We start from the raw sequence: 19,817 nt of genomic DNA, 5'->3' as shown, positions 1-19,817 counted from the left end.
ATCACAGCAGTTAAGTTAGCAACACGGCACAGTTAAGTTAAGTTAGCTTCCCAATTCCCGATTCCTGACTTGTCAGGAGGTCACAAAAGGGGATCACGTGACCCCCCAATACACTGGAACTGTCATAAATACATGCCAGTTGCCGGGTGCCTGAATTTTGATCATGTGACGGGATGCTGCAATGGTCATGAGTGTGAAAAGGGTTATAAGTCACTTTTCCAGTGCCATTGTAACTTTGAATGGTCACTAAATGAATGGTTTTAAGCCAAGGACTACCTGTTTTGTCATGTGGGGATGGTGAGGGGCCTGGACATAAAACTCTGCATGTAAATCCTAAACAGCGCAACATCCTTTCTTCTTCCCAACGAAATCAGCTAACTCTTTATATTTGCTTAACAGGAAGGTGGTTTGAAATTAATTTTTCAGAAGCAGGGCCTTTCTCAGAAAAGACCATTTGAAAGCGAAGATGGCCTGTTAGGACAGCAACAGTACCTCGCCAGGCTACATGAACTCCAGAATGCTTCAGAGACAAGCCTTGCCAATTTTCCAAAGTCTTTGCCAGAGTCAGGTAAGGTCCAAAGCGATCAGTAAAATTGTGAAATGGTGGTTGTAACTTTTTATTGCCCTATTTTACAGTAATTTCGTAGGATATCAAATCATGAAAGGGCGCTTCGTAAAGCTCAGCTGAATCAGAATCTCCAATAGCTTTAAACACTTCGTAGCATTTTGAAAAGTCCCACAGATTTACTGGTTTTTCATAGACAGTTTCAGGCAATATAAAGAGCTGCGTGTGTTCTCTCTCTCTCTCCCTCTCTCCTCCCTCCCTCCCCTCCCCCCCCTCACTCGCGCGCACGTGTGCGCGCACACACACACACACACACACACACACAAGAGAATACCAAAGTGGGGTTGACTGGTGTGATGGAACTTCAGTCTTATTACAAGTAGCCAGCTAATGGGTTTATTGTCTCTGTGCCTATCAGTGCTACTCAAGGCTGACCTTTCTTTGACCTTTCTCAGCTTCTTTCATGTGGCCAGGCACCAACTTTTACTTTCTGCCTTGTACTTCCTTATGATTTTTAAAAATGAGTGACAGCAAGGTTACTTTTTCCTGCACTCTTTTTTCTTTTTATGTAACTACCAGTGTACGTAGCCCTATATGAGTCAGCATGCTTGTAAAATAACTGACATAGAAAAACAGGTGGAAACCACACCACCAAGACAGCTAAAGTATTGTTGGTGTTGAAAAGATCCTTGGTGTGCCCCCTTCTCCCTCCCACACCCCAACCCCCCCCCAAAAAAAAACCAATAAGAGGGACTAAATCAATCTACCCCATAACAGCTAGTTGAATATTATTATTTTTAGTGTTATGCCAAGCCAAGCCTGGCACCCCAGAAAGTAACTTGCAAAATGAAAGCTGATTCTACAAGTAATTTTTGAAAAAGGTTAATTTTAACTTCAGATTTACGTTCTTGCTTCCTTAGTAACCCTGCAACAGTCAGATCATTCTGGAAAAAGGCTGGGCTGATACAATCATTTGCAGAAAAATGCCACCCTCACATTTCTATGTTTTAGACAGCCGTATTGTTGCTGTCATAGATTCTGTCTGGAAGTTTGATCGGTTTTGTTTTTCTTTCAGCTGATAAATTTTATGTTCCGTTTCATTAGGAACCTCTAAGCAGTCGAACGCTTGTGCAAATGGAGTAATTGCCAGTGATCAGCCTGCCGTGAAAAAGAGAAGAGGAAGAAGAAAAAATGTGGAAGGAGTTGACATCTTATTTTTAAATAGAAGCAAAACGCCTAACCACGTGAGTAAATCCGGGCTGGTATTTGAAGTCAATTGAAATGTTAATTTTGAAGGCTTTTGGCCATCCTAAGGTTTGGCATCCAGAAGAAATTTGGGAATACGCACCATAACTAATATGTTATATTAATTTTGGCATTAGACCTTAGAAAAAACAACAGGACTCACCCTTAAATTTGAATTTGTCCATTAGTGTGTGCGCGCTTGTGAAGGAGATTTTCACATTGGTACAACTCAAAATCAAATGTGTGATTTCAAAATGTCTTTCCTGGTGTTTACTTTCTTCCAGGTTTGTCATGGCATTAGTACCCCTCAGGTTGGTCTAGGCATAATGCCCTCTCTTCCATTTGCACCATCGCAAGGCCTGTGTGATGCGGAAAGCCCCGTTCCAGTTATTAATTTAAAAGATGGCACAAGGCTTGCAGGCGACGATGCCCCTAAAAGAAAAGATTTGGAAAAATGGCTCAATGAACATCCTGACTACGTCGAAGATTTAGGAGCCTTTATCCCCGTGAGTAGTTTTATTGGTGTGATGGAAAGCAGTTAATTTTTTTTTACACCTCTGATGTGATCTTTGAATTTCCCCTGCCTTCTGTGTGATTCACATCTTTCAATCTAAAGATTTTTAATTGTGAGCAAGTATCGACCCAATTGGGTTTTGAGTAGCTTGGAAATATTTAGCTTACGAAATGCAATATCAAATGTGTTATGCTGCATGAATACTCTGCATTTAATCCCGGTGGACTCAATGTGATTTAGTTCCATCCTGCAGCCTGGAAAAATGGTGACCCATTTTTTTTAAAAAAAAAAATTCTTGAATAACAGAAAATGCAGCTTCACGAAGGAAGACCGAAACAAAAAAGGCACCGTTGCCGCAATCCTAATAAGCTGGACATCAATAGCCTTACTGGGGAAGAACGCGTTCAGCTGATAAACAGAAGAAATGCTAGAAAGGTAATTGATTTGCTACGGTGATCATATCAGCACAAATGGTTGCTAGGCTGTTTCAATACAGGCAGTCCTCGACTTACGACCAAAATTGAGCCCCAAATTTCTGTTGCCCGGTGAGACATTTTTTAAGTGAGTTTTGCTGCATTTTATGACCTTTTTACCAGGGTTGTTAAGTGAATCACTGTGGCTGTTTGGTTAGTAACGTGATTGTTCATTGAATCTGGCTTCCCCATTGACTTTGTTCATCAGGTGGTCTCAAAAGGGGATCACATGGGACATTGCAACTGTCATAAGTACATGCCAGTTGCCAAGTGTCTGAATTTTGATCATGTGACCACAGGGTTGCTGCAATGATCATAAGTGTGAAAAACAAGACATAAGTCACTTTTTTCACTGCTGTTGTAACTTTGCAAACGCTCATTAAATGAATTGTTGTAAGTCGAGGACTACCTGTGTGTAATGCACGTAAAGTGAGAAATATCTTCGTTTCCGTTACAGGTAGGTGGTGCCTTTGCTCCTCCGCTGAAAGACCTCTGCAGATTCCTGAAAGAAAACTCTGAATATGGTGTAGCTCCTGAATGGGCAGATGTTGTTAAACAGTCGGTGAGTGTAATGATTAATAGGTGTTCCAGCAGCTAAATTGGAAGATTAACTGAATCATGTAAAATCCTTTTTCTTTAGGTGGTTGAGAAAAGCTTCCAAAAAATCTTGAGGCTTACTTGCTCTGCTGACAAAAGCAACAAACAGCCATAAAAAAATTCTTCTAGGTCTTAAATTGAATTACTTGAAAATGACATTGACTTTCCTTGAAGATTACTGAGAGGAGAGAACAGAACAGAATAATAAAAGAAAAGAAAAGAAAAGAAAAGAATAGAATAGAATAGAATAGAATAGAATAGAATAGAATAGAATAGAATAGAATAGAATAGTTGGAAAGGACCTTGGAGGTCTTCTAGTCCAACCCCCTGCTTAGGCAGGAAACCCTACACCACTTCAGACAAATGGTTATCCAACATCTTCTTCAAAACTTCCAGTGTTGGAGCATTCACAACTTCTGGAGGCAAGTTGTTCCACTGATTAATTGTTGTAACTGTCAGGAAATTTCTCCTTAGTTCTAAGTTGCTTATATAGATAATAAATATAACTTTGTGTTAGCTTAGTGTTGCTTATTTTACTTATTGCAGTGTTGCATTTCATTGCACCGAATCGTGATGCAGGGCAGACAGCGGTGTGGAATATTCTTTTTTTTTTTCACTCCCCACCAGGGATTTCTTCCAGAAAGCATGTTTGACCGCATTCTCACGGGACCCGTCGTTCGAGAAGAAGTCAGCAGGAGAGGAAGGCGGCCTAAAAGTGAAATCGCCAAGGCAGCGGCTACAGCTACGTCGGCAGCAAACATTCCCGTCGCTCCTTTGCTGACCAACGGGCTACTCCCGGGGGTAGATCTCTCAACCCTGCAGGCCTTACAGCAAAACCTGCAAAACTTTCAGTCGTTACAGGTGACCACGGGTTTAATGGGAATATCTGCCGGTCTGAACACGGCGGGTGACGCAAAAAACATGGCTGCCGTCTTTCCCATGTTACTTTCAGGAATGGCTGGTTTACCAAATTTGCTCGGCATGCGAGGACTCCTAACCAAGTCTACTGAACCTGCTTCCGAGGAGAGGAAAGGACAGGACCCCAGAGAGCTGGACGGAAAGAAAGAGAGGACAGAAAGCTCACATGCACATAATGGTGGAGAAAACTCTGTCTCGGGTTCTCCTTCGACCTCCTCAGCGGCCAGCACCACGGCCAGCTCCTTAGCTCTTAACCCTTTACTCTTGTCCAATATACTTTACCCAGGAATGCTTCTCACGCCAGGCCTTAATCTCCATATCCCAGCTTTGTCCCAATCGAATATTTTTGATGTACAGAACAGTGAAAATCATGGCACAGGCTTCACCAAGCCTCTGGGAGAAAAGGAAGAAAATTCCAGGGTTCCGGATGAAGAAGGCGGCAAGGGGGAAACCGAGCCGAGCTCTCGCAACGGAAACAGCACAGACGAAGCTTCGGAGAAGGCAGACGCTTCTTCTGGTTGTGACAGTACATCCTCCTCGTCAGAGGACTCAGACTCCAGCGATGAAGACTGATTTCCCTCCTCCTCCCCCCTCCAGACTCTGCACTTAAATTATAAACTGGTTTTCAAGTTGTTCTTTCATTATTTTGTTGTAAATAACACAGTGTTGCGTGAGTGCATCAGTAATTTACTGACCGAACATTTCAGTATTGTTTAGAAGTGCAAACTGCTTTCAAAAAAACATTTTGCATGTAATATTTCTTGAGGTTCCTTTCGTTCCTGAAATTCTGTGTACTATCAAAATATACACAATGGTGTAAAAACGAAAAAAAAAATACAGGAAAAAGGCATTATAATTTTGGGTTTGGGGGGGGAGTAATTTTTTTAAAAGAAAGCTTAGTAAGAGCTGTATATTTAATATATTTGCGGTGAACACAGTTCTTTATGCGCATTATTGATTTAATCTGAATATAGTTTTACAGCCTCCTTGACACTTATAATTTACAGATCAAAACTCAGCAATAATTTGGGCAGCTAATGAATGTCATGAAAGCTGTAGAATCTACATCACCATCCATTGCTTTAATTCTATGGAAATGATCTGGTGTTATAATGCACTGTTGATGTTCCCAGTTCAGGTACAACTGTGTTTGAAATAAAAAAAAAAAAGTTTCCCATTCAGCCAATGAAATTGGCTACTTGTTACCTCAGCTGAGTTAGTTTAGAAAGTTTACATTGGTTTCTCTGCTTGTTTTCCTATATGCTTCGCTTTTTAAAAAGCCTCCTGTGTGTGTTAAAATTTGGCAAGGGAAGTTGATCGTTACCAGTTGCACTCTTTTTACTTCTAGCAAAGGGAAATCTTTTATTTAAATTATCCCTTTCCTGTCTTCAGCACCATGGGTACTGATTTTAAGTTTCGCTCCATCTGCAGCCTTCAAGTTGTTGAGGCGCTGTATCCACATGTTGAAATAACTCAGAAGTGCCACTCTGAACTGCATACTTCACGTGCAAGGGTTAGGATCCTTGCAAAGTTAATACTGTTCGCTTTGTTTATCCAGGTTTCTGTTTCGTCTTTTGTCATGTAACCTCTTGTAGTTACCAGTTCATAATGGTAAGGGGAAATGTAGACGTTTTAAAAATCTCACATTTTTACAGGCTTGAGAAATATAGATGTATATGCATAAACATATGCATATACATATACATACATAGATATATGCACACATACATGCATATATATATATATACACACACACATATATACATATGCATATATGTGTGTGTGTATGCGTACTCACACACATATTTTCATTTCCTTTCCCCCCCCCCCAATCAAGGTTTAGGGTATATTGGATAATTATAATAATGCTGAGTTGCCCTGTAACTTTTAAAGCACTTTTAATGATAATGTGATAAAAGTATACCATGAAACCATGATATAAACAGTGCTTAAAAGCGTCTGTTTGAATATAAATCCTTAGAACCTTACTATGTAGAATTAATCTTAACATTTGAAGTGTGGTAGGATTTATTATTATTTTTATTATTTTTGCTAAAGCTGCTATTACTCTGACATGGTAGAATCATAGATTCACACCACATGGTGGAACTGACCGAGATGAAGTGTGAGATTGTGTGAATCTCATTTGAGGTCCAAAATAGGCAAAAAAATAAATAAATAAAATATGTTGACGGAATGGATAAAATGTACTGGCAGTATAGTCAATGACAAACCTCTTCAAAAGGGAATAATTTTAACAAAAGCTGTATTTTGATATGGTTCTATATGCTTGCTTGTACAGTAAACAAGACTGTGTTGTTTTTTTTACCAAATCTTTATCAATAAAAACAAAATTTGTACATGCAAAATCGTAACTCCCTTGGGTAGAAAGCAGTATTACATGTAATTTACACAGTTATAAAAGCATCATTTGAATTGTGCTGGTTATTGTGTTTCCCCCTCAGAATAGTACGACTTGTTTGGTCCTTCATACGGTGTCTTAGCAATAGTCAAAACATGTCACGAGGAAAGGGATAGCAATTTTTCATCATGATTACTACATATTTAATATTTCTCCCTTTGTAATATAGCACTTTTGTTTCTTGTATGTTATCCACAATATAGCCAAAGTTTTCCAAACACAATTGTTGACTTAGTCAATGAGTATTTCAACAATACCACTTTGTACCATCCCCCCCCAAACATACCTGCCCCTGAAAGAAAACCCTAAGCATAATTTTTAATAAATTTATGAAATAAAGTATTTTCCTAATTATGGTGAAGTGAATTTGCTTACCATTCTAGTGATCTTTGTCTACAATAAGGCAATTTTACAGTTTCAGCAGTATGAATAAAAAGTAAAGATTGTTTTTAAATCAGTATCAGTTGCAAAAAGAGAAGTACGCGCTCGTCAGCTAAAACAATATGCAAGTGTGGCTGCATAACGAATCGTTAAGAATCTTCATTAGAATTACATTAATACTGAAATTTCAGTACAAATATCCAGGATGGTGAAGAAGTGTATGTTGGTAGTGACTAAAATAACTTTAGTTGTTATTGCCTCGTATTCCTATTCTTTGTTTCGGGCTTCATGATCCGTCTTAGTCCTGTTTTATTTTCCTTGAACATTTTGCAATATTTGCCAGTTGTGTTCTGTGTAGTCTGAATTTGCTTTCTTGTAGTTGAACAAGCGTCTTAAAAGTTATTTGTAATTTATTGAATTACTTTCTATGATGTTCTATAGAGCAAATGGAAGTTTAATTATTTTTTATTAAACATATTCTTTGACAACCTATGATGTTGGTCTCACTACACTGAAAATACCTTTTTGTGACACACCTTAGTTGTCACACAGTAACAAAAATTGACAATGAGATAATGCTGCATTCATTTTGAAGGCATTAAATGCGTTCAACCCATGAATTATTGGAGGAAGTTCTTGACAAACTAGAGTTGCAAATACATGACAGGTCCCTCCAAAAGGTATATGTTCTGCGAGTTTCGTTACATGCTTGAGATTTAGCTAGAAGGAACACTTGTCTAAAAAATGTCCACAAATACATTGAAAATAATTACGTGATCATGAAAATCAGATGGGTAACATCTGATTTTTTAACTCCGATATCTAGATTTTACAACTCCCAGGATAACTGCCTTTCCACTGGGTACATCCAGTGGGGCTGAAAAATTCCTGAGTTAGGGATATCTGGGAGACTGAACATTTAGTGAATGTTATATGTTAGGAAAAGCAGCTTTTCCACTTGTATTAAATTAGACTAATGGACACCATGATGCTGCTCAGATTCTTTCATTAAAAGTTACCTCCCTGGAGCATAATTTCAGGAGAAGGGTGAGACAGATGTAATGTGTAAGTTTCCTATTGTAGATAAATAAATACGCACTTGTACAATCTGTTACATGACTGCAACCCATAAAGGCAAAATATTCCCATCTCTATTAAAGCACTCTGTTCTGGCTATACCAGGTAAAGGACAACGCTAGTAGATATTTTCAGTATGTCTAAATATACAGGTAATCCTCGAGTTAAGGACCACAATTGCACCCAAAATTTATGTTGCTAAGTGACACATTTGTTAAAAGTGAGTTTTGCCCCATTTTACAACTTCTTGCCACGTTTGTTAAGTGGATTGTTGCTGTTAACTTAGTAACACCGTTGTTAAGTGAATCTGGCCTTCCCATGGACTTTGTTTGTCAGAAGGTCACAAAAGATGATCACATAACCCCGGGACAAAGCCGCTGTCAAGCACTGGAAGGTGAATCGCATGACCTTGGGAATCCTGCAACGGTCCTAAGTGTGAAAAACGGCCATAAGTTACTTTTTAGTGCCGTTGTAACTTCGGTCACTAACTCAACTGCTGTAAATCAGATGACTTACCTGTAATAGCATCCTTTCAGTCATTGGTGGGGGAAGTGGATTTAATCTCACCTGAATGATTGTTCTGCATGGCTTCTGAGAGATGCCGGCAGCTTGTGATGCAGGTGTGGGAGGAGCCAACCTTGCAGGCTACATCCAATCACGATTAAGTTTTATAACGAGGCAATTCGTTCCAAAGCAGGGATCTCCAACCTTAGTAGCTTTAGAATAGAATAGAATTTTTATTGGCCAAGTGTGATTGGACACACAAGGAATTTGTCTTGGTGCATATGCTCTCAGTGTACATAAAAGAAAAGATACGTTCATCAAGGTACAACATTTACAACACAATTGATGATCAATATATCAATATAAATCATAAGGATTGCCAGCAACAAGTTATAGTCATACAGTCATAAGTGGAAAGAGATTGGTGATGGGAACGATGAGAAGATTAATAGTAGTGCAGATTCAGTAAATAGTCTGACAGTGTTGAGGGAATTATTTGTTTAGCAGAGTGATGGCCTTCGGGAAAAAACTGTTCTTGTGTCTAGTTGTTCTGGTGTGCAGTGCTCTATAGCGTCGTTTGAGGGTAGGAGTTGAAACAGTTTATGTCCAGGATGCGAGGATCTGCAAATATTTTCACGGCCCTCTTCTTGATTCGTGCAGTATACAGGTCCTCAATGGAAGGCAGGTTGGTAGCAATTATTTTTCTGCAGTTCTAATTATCCTCTGAAGTCTGTGTTTTCTTGTTGGGTTGCAGAACCGAACCAGACAGTTATAGAGGTGCAAATGACAGACTCAATAATTCCTCTGTAGAATTGGATCAGCAGCTCCTTGGGCAGTTTGAGCTTACTGAGTTGGCGCAGAAAGAACATTCTTTGTTGTCCTTTTTAATGATGTTTTGATGTTAGCTGTCCATTTGAGATCTTGCGATATGATAGAACCCAGAAATTTGAAGGTTTCTACTGTTGATACTGTGTTGTCAAGTATTGTGAGAGGTGGAAGTATGGAAGGGTTTTTCCTAAAGTCTACCACCATTTCTACGGTTTTGAGTGTGTTCAGTTCCAGATTGTTTTGGTTGCACCACAAGGCTAGTCGTTCGACCTCTCGCCTGTATGCGGATTCGTCATTGCCTCGAATGAGACCGATCACTGTTGTGTCATCTGCGAACTTCAGTAGCTTAACAGTTGGATCATTGGAGATGCAGACATTGGTATACAGAGAGAAGTGGGAGAGCACACAGCCTTGGGGCCCCTGTGCTAATTGTACAGGTATTTGATGTGATCTTGCTTAGCTTCACCTGCTGCTTCCTGTTTGTTAGGAAGCTTGTGATCCACTTACAAGCCTGTTCCGGTACCTGTAGCTGGTTTAGCTTAGTTAGAAGAATGTCTGGAATGATGGTATTGAATGCTGAACTAAAGTCTACAAAAAGGACCCTTGCATAGGTCTTTGGAGACTCAAGATGTTGTAGGATGTAGTGCAGAGCCATATTAACAGCATCATCTGTTGATCTATTTGCTCGGTATGCAAATTGCAAGGGGTCTAACAGCGGATCCGTGATGGATTTCAGGTAGGAAAGCACTAGCCTTTCAAAGGTTTTCATGACTACAGATGTTAAGGTTAAGGTTTGTGGACTTCAACTCCCAGAGTTCCTCAGCCACTGGCTGAAGAACTCTGGGAGTTGAAGTCCACAAGCCTTAAAGACCCCCTGTTCCAAAGTATCTTTGAAAGGGTATCTTTGAACGAAGTACGGACTTCAACTCCCAGATTTCCCCGGGAGACCCAAGGCTCTCCTACGCCCCACCTCCGAATACTAACGTCACTGAACAGGACCCCGCTGATTGGATCGAACGTCCCCCCCACTCATCCAATGGGATAAGCCGCGAGGGGCGGGGCCGGCGGCGACGAGGGAGGCGGGAACCACGCTCTCCCCCTTCCCCCGCGCGCACACAAACAAGCCGCGGCGCAGGCGCAGTGCGGGCCTGGTCGCGCGAGCCGCCAGCCCTTCCCCTCCACCCTCCTCCCCGTCTGCCTTCTTTTTTTGCCCCCCTCAGAGGCCGGCGATGCTGGGCGGCGAGGAGAGCGGCCAGGCCGCGGCCGGAGGGGGCGCCCCGGTCTCCGCGGCCTCTCCCGCAGCTGAAGCCGAGGCGCCGGCCTTGGCCGCCCCCGCTGCCCGCGACGCTGAGGGAAAAAAGGACGAGGAGGAAGAAGAAGAGGCGGCGGAGGACGAAGAAGAGGAGGAAGAAGCGGCGGCGGCGGCCGAGGCGGAGCGAGCCACCCGGCAGCGCTACGAGGAGCTGTGCAGCAGCCTCAACATGGACGAGCGCGCCCGAGCCGAGGCCTGGCTCAGCTACCAGAGTATGAGGAGGAACTACACCCTGGAGGTGGGGCCAGGGGCGGGGCCTGCGGAGGGGGGGCGGGGCTTGCGCGGCTAGCTGGCTGGTCGGCCGGCCACCGCCAGGGGGCAGCAAAGCCTCGCAGCGCCCTTCCCTCTTGGTTGTGGGGGGGGGGGAATGGGCCACTCTAGGATGCCTCCATTTCTTTTGTATTTACATCTGGTCCTCGACTTACGGCCCTCATGTTTGCAGAGTGAGACATCAGTTGAAGTGAGTCTTGCCCCTTGCCCTCCGTTGTTAAGTGAATCGCTGCAGTGGATAAGTGAGTCACGTTCACAGCAACGGGGTTGGAAGGGACCTCGGGGGTCATCTAGTCCAAACCCCGCCCTGCTCACGCAGGAGACCCGTCACTAGGGATTCGAACGGCCGACCTTTCTGATCGACAAAAGCTCTCGGTGGTCTTAACCACTGAGTCACCTAGTCGGGTGGCTGTTAAGTGAATCTGGCTTCCCCGTTGGCTTTGGCTTGTTTTCAGAAGGTCGCCAAAAGGGGATCACGCGACCCCGGGACATGGCGACCGTCATAAATATGAGTCGGTGGCCAAGCATCCCAAATTTTGATCGTGGGATCGTTGGGGATGCTGCAAAGGTTGTAAAGGGTGAAAAATGGTCCTAAGTCACTTTTTCTCGGTGATATAGTAATTTTGAATGGTCACTAAATGAACTGTTGTAAGTTGAGGACTGCCTGTATTTTTATCCTGCCTTTATTACTTTGCTCAAATAACTCAAGGTGGTGAATGTATCCAACATGCTTTCCTCCTCCTCCTCCTCCTCCTCCTCTTTTCCCTGCAACAACAACAACAACCCTGTGAGGTGAGTTGGGCTCAAAGAGAGGGACTGGCCCGAAGTCACCCATATGGCTCTCATGCCTAAAATGGAACTACCGGAAAAACTCCCTGTCTCATGATGATTGTCCCAAAGTTCTCCAGTTGGCTTTCATGCCTATGAAAGAACTAGAACTCAAGATCTCATGGTGATTGGCCCCAAGTTACCCAACTGGCTTTTATGCTTTCATGGCTAAGACAGGACTTGAACTTCCTGCTTTGTGGCCTGGTGCTTTAACCACCAAACCAAACTGCCTGTCAAAATGCAGCCTCCCCCCCCCCCAAATATATATATATATATATATATATATATATATATATATATATATATATATATATATATATATATATATATATATATATATATATATACATCAGGATTTGTTTATGAACAAATCCATGTGGGGGTCATGGAGAAGGGATCGAGCTAAGAGGCGGTGAGTTCACAGCTTCCCTTAGGCAGGAAATCTTTAGGTCCAATGCTTCTCTGTATGATAACTCGATGACCTTAATAAAGATTTGATTTCATTGGGTTGTGATGGTGGGGAAAATAGGTGGGAGGTTTGGGTAGGTGTACTGCCTGGAGTTTCCTTTAGATCTAAAAGACTGAATAAAAAGATAAGACAATAGAGGGCCAGCCATCGCAAGCACTGATTGGAGGCTGGGTCCAGCAAGCAATGAAAACAGGGTTTCGATTTCAAATCTTTACTGTCAGCACACAACATATGTACAATGAGATTGGTTGAGCTCACTCAGTGCACCACCCCCTCCCATCACAATGCAACTCACAGTGAAGACAGAAAATCTCTAACCCAATAAATCATATTAACAAACACCCAGTCCTATTGCACCCGTGTGAACATGTTACACTTTGTGCCAGCCCTGCAAGTCCATCGTACTATGTAGTTATGATGTTGTTTCACATTCAGGAGTCTGACAGCCCACAGAGAAAAACTGTTCTTCAGGATAAAATCAAAACCACCCTTCCTCTCAAGCACCAGACCAAACAGCTTCCCAGCTCAACCCCCATACTAAGGATGGGTGGGTGATGGATGAATAGATGAACAGACGGATGGATGATGTACCAGCATGTTGTTGGCAACTCTTGATCTGTCCCTAACCTGTTTTTTCAGGTCTTCCCACAGTGCCCCATCACTACTGTAACTGAGTCCTCTACACCATGTTACTGATGGTCCTCATTTTCTTTTTCCTTCTACCATTCCCACCATTAGAGCCTTCCCTAGAGAGCCATGTCTTTGTATAATACATCCAAAGTAGGATAATTTAAAATTGGGGGGGTGTTGTGTTTGGATTAGATGACCTACAAGATCTCTTCCAACTCTGCTAATCTGTAAACCTAGCTATTTGGACTCCAGAGGAACTCCAGGTTGATTTATTCAATGATCCATCGGTTTGTTTTCTTGCCTGTCCATGGTCCTCTCAGGAGTCCTCTCCAGCACCAAAGATGTAGAGTGAGGGTGTCTGGACTTGGTTGTGGTATATCACAAAGGAATGATTGAGCCACTGGGGCTTGATTTGTTTTTTTATGAGTTTTATTGTTGTGATCATGGAGAATATTGCTTAATCATACCGTATATTGTAAACTGAAATGAATAAATGCCTCCCTTAGCAAATCATACCTCCAATATTTCTGATAGACAATAGAAAAACAGCAAAGAGACAAGAGTAATGAACAAAATAAGAGGCCTTCAGTGTTGAAAAGAGAAAGGATGATCAGAAATAAGCTGGTTTGCCTGTTATTTGTCTAATTGAATACTGGAGCTATATGAAAGGCAAGAGTTTTCTCTCTGCTTGTTGGATTATGTTGATGTATCACAATTAAATTACAGTACTGTTTGGTAAATGGCACTCTATATTTGGCCACTTGATGAATAAACAAAATAAAACCAGTACATTTCTTGGTGGACCAGTATGAATATTTTGCTTTTTTGAGTTGACTGCATTGCCACTGCAATTTACCAGTAGGAATGGCTGCCTGAATTTACGGCCTGTCATTCTGTAACTTTCCTGAAATCTCTATCCGTCTCTCACATGGTTTTAAGTACATTGTTAATTAATGCAGACTTTTGAACCTGAAGTTACTTTGATATAGAAGTTCTCAGTAGTAAGAGAGTAATAACACACTACATGCTGGAAAAACATAGATTAAACAACGAAAACTATGCTTTAAGCAATCATAAACTTCAAATATTTATTTCATTGGAAATATAATTGTAGAATTTAGAGACGTTCAGTGGCCATTACACTCGTTAAGTTGGAATAGAATTAAACCAGATTGCTTATTGCAAAAGTAATCTACACATATGTGAATGTGAGCCTTGTAAATCCTTTCTGAATGTGTAAACCGAAGCTCACAAAGTCCCACTACAGTTTCTGTATAGCCAAGGTGTTACTCTCTGTTCCCCTGGATCAAAGGTGTTTTTTCAAGAGGCAACTGGACTTTCTGGTTTTTCTTTGAAGATGTTTTTTAAGACTGAGAATCTCCATAGACATTTTCATGGATGAGCTATCCTCTTCCAATAGAATATGATCATTGTTTATTTTGAACTGAGCAAACTTTTAAAATATGTTTATAATAAGCCAATAGTTAGCTAATTAACTAACATAGCTAATTTCCAGTCAGGAACGAATTTCTTGCAGTTGTATGACTTCGGAGATGGGTGAATTTATTTTACTGTTTTCAATTAACAGGGGAATGATCTGCACTGGTTGGCATGTTCGTTATATGTGGCTTGCAGGAAAGCCGTCCCAACAGTTAGCAGAGGGACTGTTGAAGGAAATTATGTGTCTTTAATCAGAATACTGCGCTGTTCAGGACAAAGGTAACTTCTGTTCTAAAATTTTATGAAGTTCTGAGATTGTCATGTTCAGAATGTCTGCTGCAGAACATTATATTTTGATTTTAACGTGTAAATTGCTATACTAATGAAATCTTGTCATACCTTAACACATACATCCTGACGATTAGAGAGCATCTTAATCCCATACAGATAATCCTCGATTTACGACCACAATTGAGCCCAGTATTTCTGTTGCTGAGACATTTGTTAAATGAATCTTGCCCCATTTCTTGCAACAATTGTTAAGTGAATCACTGCAGTTCTTGAGTTACCATACATTTCGGAGTATAAGACGCACTTCCCTCCTCCCCCTAAAAGAGGGTGGAAAATGTTGGTGTGTCTTATACACTGAATACAGCCATTTTTGACCTCGGGGGCATGCAGAGGCTTTGGGAGGCCTGCAGAGTACTCCTGGAGGCCTAGGAGGGCAAAAACTTTTTTTTTCTTGCTTACCTCTTCGAAATCCTGCATCTTATACACCAGTGTGTCTTATAGTCCGAAAAATATGGTAGTAACCTGGTTGTTAAGTCAATCTGGGTTCCCCATTGACTTGACTACTCAGATGGTCACAAAAGGGGATCACAGGACACTGCAACGGTCATAAATACGAGTCAGTTGCCAAGAGTCTGAATTTTGATCACGTGACCTTGGGGATGATGCCACGGTTGTATGAAAAATGGACATAACTCACTTTTTTCAGTACCATTGTAACTTCAAACGGTCACTAAATGAACTGTTGGGAGTGGAGGAGGACTACCTGTACCCTTACTTTTGTTCACCAGAAGTAATAGACGCGTGGAGACACGTTAAATTAGGATCGGTGTTCAACAAAATATTTTGGAATGTAAACGTTTCTTAAGTTTAAAATTTCTGACCATCGCAAATGTCTTCAGTTTGATAGAGTTTTTTAACAAGATGAAGAAATGGGAAGATATGGCAGACCTACCCTCCCAGTTCAGAGAACGTACCACAAGATTAGAAAGAAACTTTACAGTTTCTGCTGTAATTTTTAAGAAGTATGAACCCATTTTTCAGGATATTTTCAAGTACCCACAAGATGACCAACCAAGACCACCCAGAGGCAGAAAACAAAGGTATATATTCATGTTGTTAACTCAAAATTCTCCCAAGGAGATTACATGTCTGGTTCTTTAAGTATGAGCGAGCTCTTTGCTTAATTCTTTACTAACTATCCGAGGCTGATTAAAGTGCAGTTTCCAGTTGTGGTCATAAATGGAGGACCACCTATATTTATTACCTATGTTTTCTTGACATATTCCAAGATTTACAGCTTTAAGACTTTGTTTCAGCTTCAAACCTGTTCTTTCTGATTTGTGATATTTTTAAGTATATTAGCAATTCATAGTCTGCGTCTCCTTTATAACGGTTTTCTTAGGAAATGTCCTTGCTGAGTTAATCTATACTAATTTGTATTTCCACTGATCACTCTGCTTACTAGGCTTGTAACTGATAAGGTAAAATTATATGCTCATTAAGGGCCGATGATCATTGCTTTATTTAATAAATACAAGTATAATATCTGCACCAATAGTTCATTTTTTTTTTTTTATTCAAAAAGTTTTACAAAATTTTTTTCCCCCTTTCCCCCCCCTCCCCCCTCCCTTCGCAACCCCTCCCCCGACTTCCCGGAACGAGCACAAGGTATAGTTAAAAATAAAACAAACATATGCTAAAAATTTTCGTCCCAACTTAATTATACCCTACAATCATCAATTCCTAACTTCCCCAAAAGCAATCAAAATAATACATCATAATCATTCAAAACAGTCTGATAACTCTTAGTCTGATATCTACGTTGAATATAGTCAATCCATTTTTCCATTCCTTTAAGTATCTTTCTTGCGTATTGTCTTTCAAAAGGCTGATATCTTCGCCATCTCAGCCAAATTGGCAACTTTCAATATCCATTCTTCTATTGTTGGTACTTCTTTTTCTTCCAATATTGTCCTATTAGTAATCTTGCTGCAGTTATTAGATTTAAAATCAATTTAGTCTCAATTACTGTACAATCCGTAATAATTCCCAACAAGAAAAATTGCGGCAGGAACTTTATCTTCTTTTCAGAACATTTTGTAAAATCCACCAAATTTTTATCCAAAAGGCCTTTATGTCCTTACAAGTCCACCAAATGTGAAAATATGTAGCGTCATCACAATTACATCTCCAACATTTTGCTTGCATTTCTGGATACATACACGATAATTTTTTAGGATCTAGATGCCATCTATAAAACATTTTATAAAATTTTCCTCAGATTCTGTGCCTGCGTGAATTTAACATTTCTAACCCAAATTTTTTCCCACGTTTCCAATAATATTGGCTCCTGAAAATTTTGTGCCCACTTTATCATACAGTCCTTTACCAAGTCCCTTTCAGAATCTATTTCAAGTAACACATTATACAATCTCTTTATATGCTCCTGAGACTGATTTCTAATTTGCTTTACCAAATTTCCCTCGTTCTGCTCTATACCAATTTTCTGATCTCCCTTCCATCTAGCACGTAGTTGCTCATATTGAAACCAAGTATAATTTTTCCCTTCCTCTCTTAATACTTGCAGAGATTTTAACTGCAAATTACCTCTTTCAGTATACAAAAGATCTTTATATGTAATCATTTCCTGATTCTGTTCTATGTTTATATTTTCTACTGTATGTCTAGGACTTGCCCATATAGGAACCTTATAATTTAGTTTATAAGAGTATTTTTCCAAACACGCAGAAGGGCATTTCTTAGCACATGATTTTTAAAGGCCTTATCCACTTTTTGTCATAAATTAAATATGCATGCCATCCATATAGCAAATCATAACCTTCTATATTCAAAATTCTGTCCTCTGTTAAATTAAACCAATCACTTATTGCAGAGAGAGCAGCTGCTTCATAATATAATTTAAAATTAGGCATTTTAAACCTCCCTTTCCGAGAATCTTGAATTATTTTCATTTTAACCCTAGCTTTTTTACCTTCCCATATGAATTTGTTAATTCCCTTCTGCCATTCCTCAAGATTCTTATCTTTCTTAATTATTGGTATCATCTGAAAGAGGAATAAAAATCTAGGTAAAACATTCATTTTAATAGCAGCAATTCTCCCAGCAAAGATAATTGCAATTTTTCCAAGCAATCAACTCCTTCTGAACTTTTTGCCATAAAACCTCATAGTTATTCTTATACAATTTCACATTTGACGATGTAATATAAACCCCTAAGTACTTAACCTTCTTTACAATTTCAAATCCTGTTACTTCTTCTAGTTTTTCTTTCTGTTGTCTGGCCATATTTTTATTATCACTTTTGTCTTTTCTGATTTACCTTAAACCCTGAGACATTCCCATATTGATCAATTATTTCCAACAAAGATTTACTAGAATTTATAGGGTTTGTTAAAGTAATCACCAAATCATCTGCAAAAGCTCTTAACTTATATTCATACTGTCTAACTCTAATTCCTCTATCTCCTTTACTTCTCGTATTTTATCCAATAATGGTTCTAGAGTTAAAATAAACAATAATTGTGATAAAGGACATCCCTGTCTTGTTCCTTTCGCAATCTTAAAAGGTTCTGTTAAGCTACCATTGATTATAATCTGTGCTGTTTGCTCTCCATAAATTGCCCTAATTATTCTTAAAAAACCATCTCCAAATTGCATCTTTTCTATTAATTTAAATAAAAAATCCCAATGCAATCGATCAAAAGCTTTCTCTGCATCGAGAAAATAAATGCTGCTGGAATAAAATTTTTCTTTTCTAAGTACTCCAGTAAATTAACAATCTGCCTAACATTATTCCTCATCTGTCTCCCTTTTATAAATCCAGATTGATCATTATGAATTCTTCGCTGCAGAATCAACATTAATCTATTAGCTATTATTTTAACAAAATCTTATAATCATTATTTAAAAGTGAGATTGGCCTATAATTCCCAGGTTTAGAACAATCCTGTTCCTCTTTTGGTATCAATGAAATAAAGAGGTTCTCCATGAGGGGAATTCTCCTAGTTGTATCTGATTAAATAATTCCTTAAGTGGACCTAACATCTCATCCTGTAAATTCCTATAATAACTAACTGTGAGCCCATCTGTACCAGGAGTTTTCCCCATTTTAATTGTTTAATTACCAAAATAATTTCTTCCGAGGTTATAGGCGATTCAATTCATCCGTTTGTTCTAAAGTTAAATTTTTAACCTTATATTCCTTCAAATAATTATCAATATCCCTATTCAATATATTATCTTTAAGATATAAATTTGTATAATATTCTAAAAAGCTTTTTAATTTTATCCTGTTGATATCTCTCTTTACCTTTGTATTCTATTTTTCTATAGTACGTTGTTTTGTCTTTTCCTTAAAGTGTATGCTAACCACCTACCAGGTCTATTTGCGTTACAAAAAGTATTATGTTTGGCATATTGTATATTTGTTGCCACCTGATCAACCATTATCATATTAAATTGATTCTGTAGTAACTTTATTGCATCTTTAAGTTTTTGATCATGTGGATTATGTATTAATAATTGTTGTTTCTTATAAATTTCCTCTTCTAAATACCTACGCTGTCTTTGTTGCTTATTTCTCTGTCTATTATTAAGATATATTAATACACCTCTCATAAAAGCTTTACTGCAGTCCCAAACCATTTCTATCGATGTTTCATTATTCAAATTATAATCAAAAAATTCTTTCATCTGCTTTTTACATTGATTTACATTATCCTGATATCTAAACAAATTTTCATTTAATCTCCAAGTTCTTCTACCCTCTTTTCCATATTGCAATTCCATCCAAACAGGACTATGATCAGACAAACATCTTGGAAATATCTTAGTTTTCTTCACCCTAAAAAGCAAATCATTAGAAATTAAAATAAAATCAATACGTGAGAAGGATTGATGCCTATCAGAGAAAAAAGTATAGTCTCTTTCCTCCAAATTCGCAGTCTCCATACATCTCTTAACTCGAAATCTTCTATCATATCAAAAAAGGATTTAGGCAGCTTTGCATGTGCAGGTATCTTCTTGGAAGAAA

At 39.4% G+C, this 19,817-nt stretch overlaps 2 protein-coding genes across 12 annotated transcripts in view; both read left to right on the top strand.

The window, feature by feature from the left end:
* The window catches only part of CHD9 (chromodomain helicase DNA binding protein 9), a 54,222-nt gene extending 46,617 nt beyond the window's left edge, over positions 1 to 7,605 (top strand). For 5 of the 6 annotated variants that reach the window (XM_058154990.1, XM_058154988.1, XM_058154993.1 and 2 more), the window contains 6 exons: positions 400 to 568; positions 1,670 to 1,809; positions 2,095 to 2,316; positions 2,631 to 2,759; positions 3,255 to 3,359; positions 4,022 to 7,605. In XM_058154990.1, coding sequence (XP_058010973.1) covers positions 400 to 568; positions 1,670 to 1,809; positions 2,095 to 2,316; positions 2,631 to 2,759; positions 3,255 to 3,359; positions 4,022 to 4,885 — 1,629 coding nt within the window. In that variant the 3' untranslated portion in view covers positions 4,886 to 7,605. The remainder of the gene's footprint in view (positions 1 to 399; positions 569 to 1,669; positions 1,810 to 2,094; positions 2,317 to 2,630; positions 2,760 to 3,254; positions 3,360 to 4,021) is intronic. The other variant, XM_058154991.1, reaches the window with a different exon arrangement.
* Positions 7,606 to 9,989: 2,384 nt separating this feature from the next.
* Positions 9,990 to 19,817, top strand: part of RBL2 (RB transcriptional corepressor like 2) — a 73,670-nt gene continuing 63,842 nt past the window's right edge. For 4 of the 6 annotated variants that reach the window (XR_009151904.1, XM_058155003.1, XM_058155002.1 and 1 more), the window contains exons 1-3: positions 9,992 to 11,074; positions 14,622 to 14,752; positions 15,664 to 15,864. Coding sequence is in view for 4 of the 6 variants with exons in the window: in XM_058155003.1 (XP_058010986.1) it covers positions 10,754 to 11,074; positions 14,622 to 14,752; positions 15,664 to 15,864 (653 nt within the window). In the remaining 2 variants the exon portion in view is untranslated. Of the gene's footprint in view, positions 11,075 to 11,877; positions 11,899 to 14,621; positions 14,753 to 15,663; positions 15,865 to 19,817 lie in introns of those variants that run through there. The other 2 variants (XR_009151905.1, XM_058155004.1) reach the window with 2 other exon arrangements.

This window comes from Ahaetulla prasina, chromosome 12 (genome assembly GCF_028640845.1).
Source record: "Ahaetulla prasina isolate Xishuangbanna chromosome 12, ASM2864084v1, whole genome shotgun sequence".
Classification (NCBI taxonomy): domain Eukaryota; kingdom Metazoa; phylum Chordata; class Lepidosauria; order Squamata; family Colubridae; genus Ahaetulla; species Ahaetulla prasina.
The sequence above is the reverse complement of the archived record's forward strand: the minus strand, read 5'-3'. Positions and strand labels throughout refer to the sequence as shown.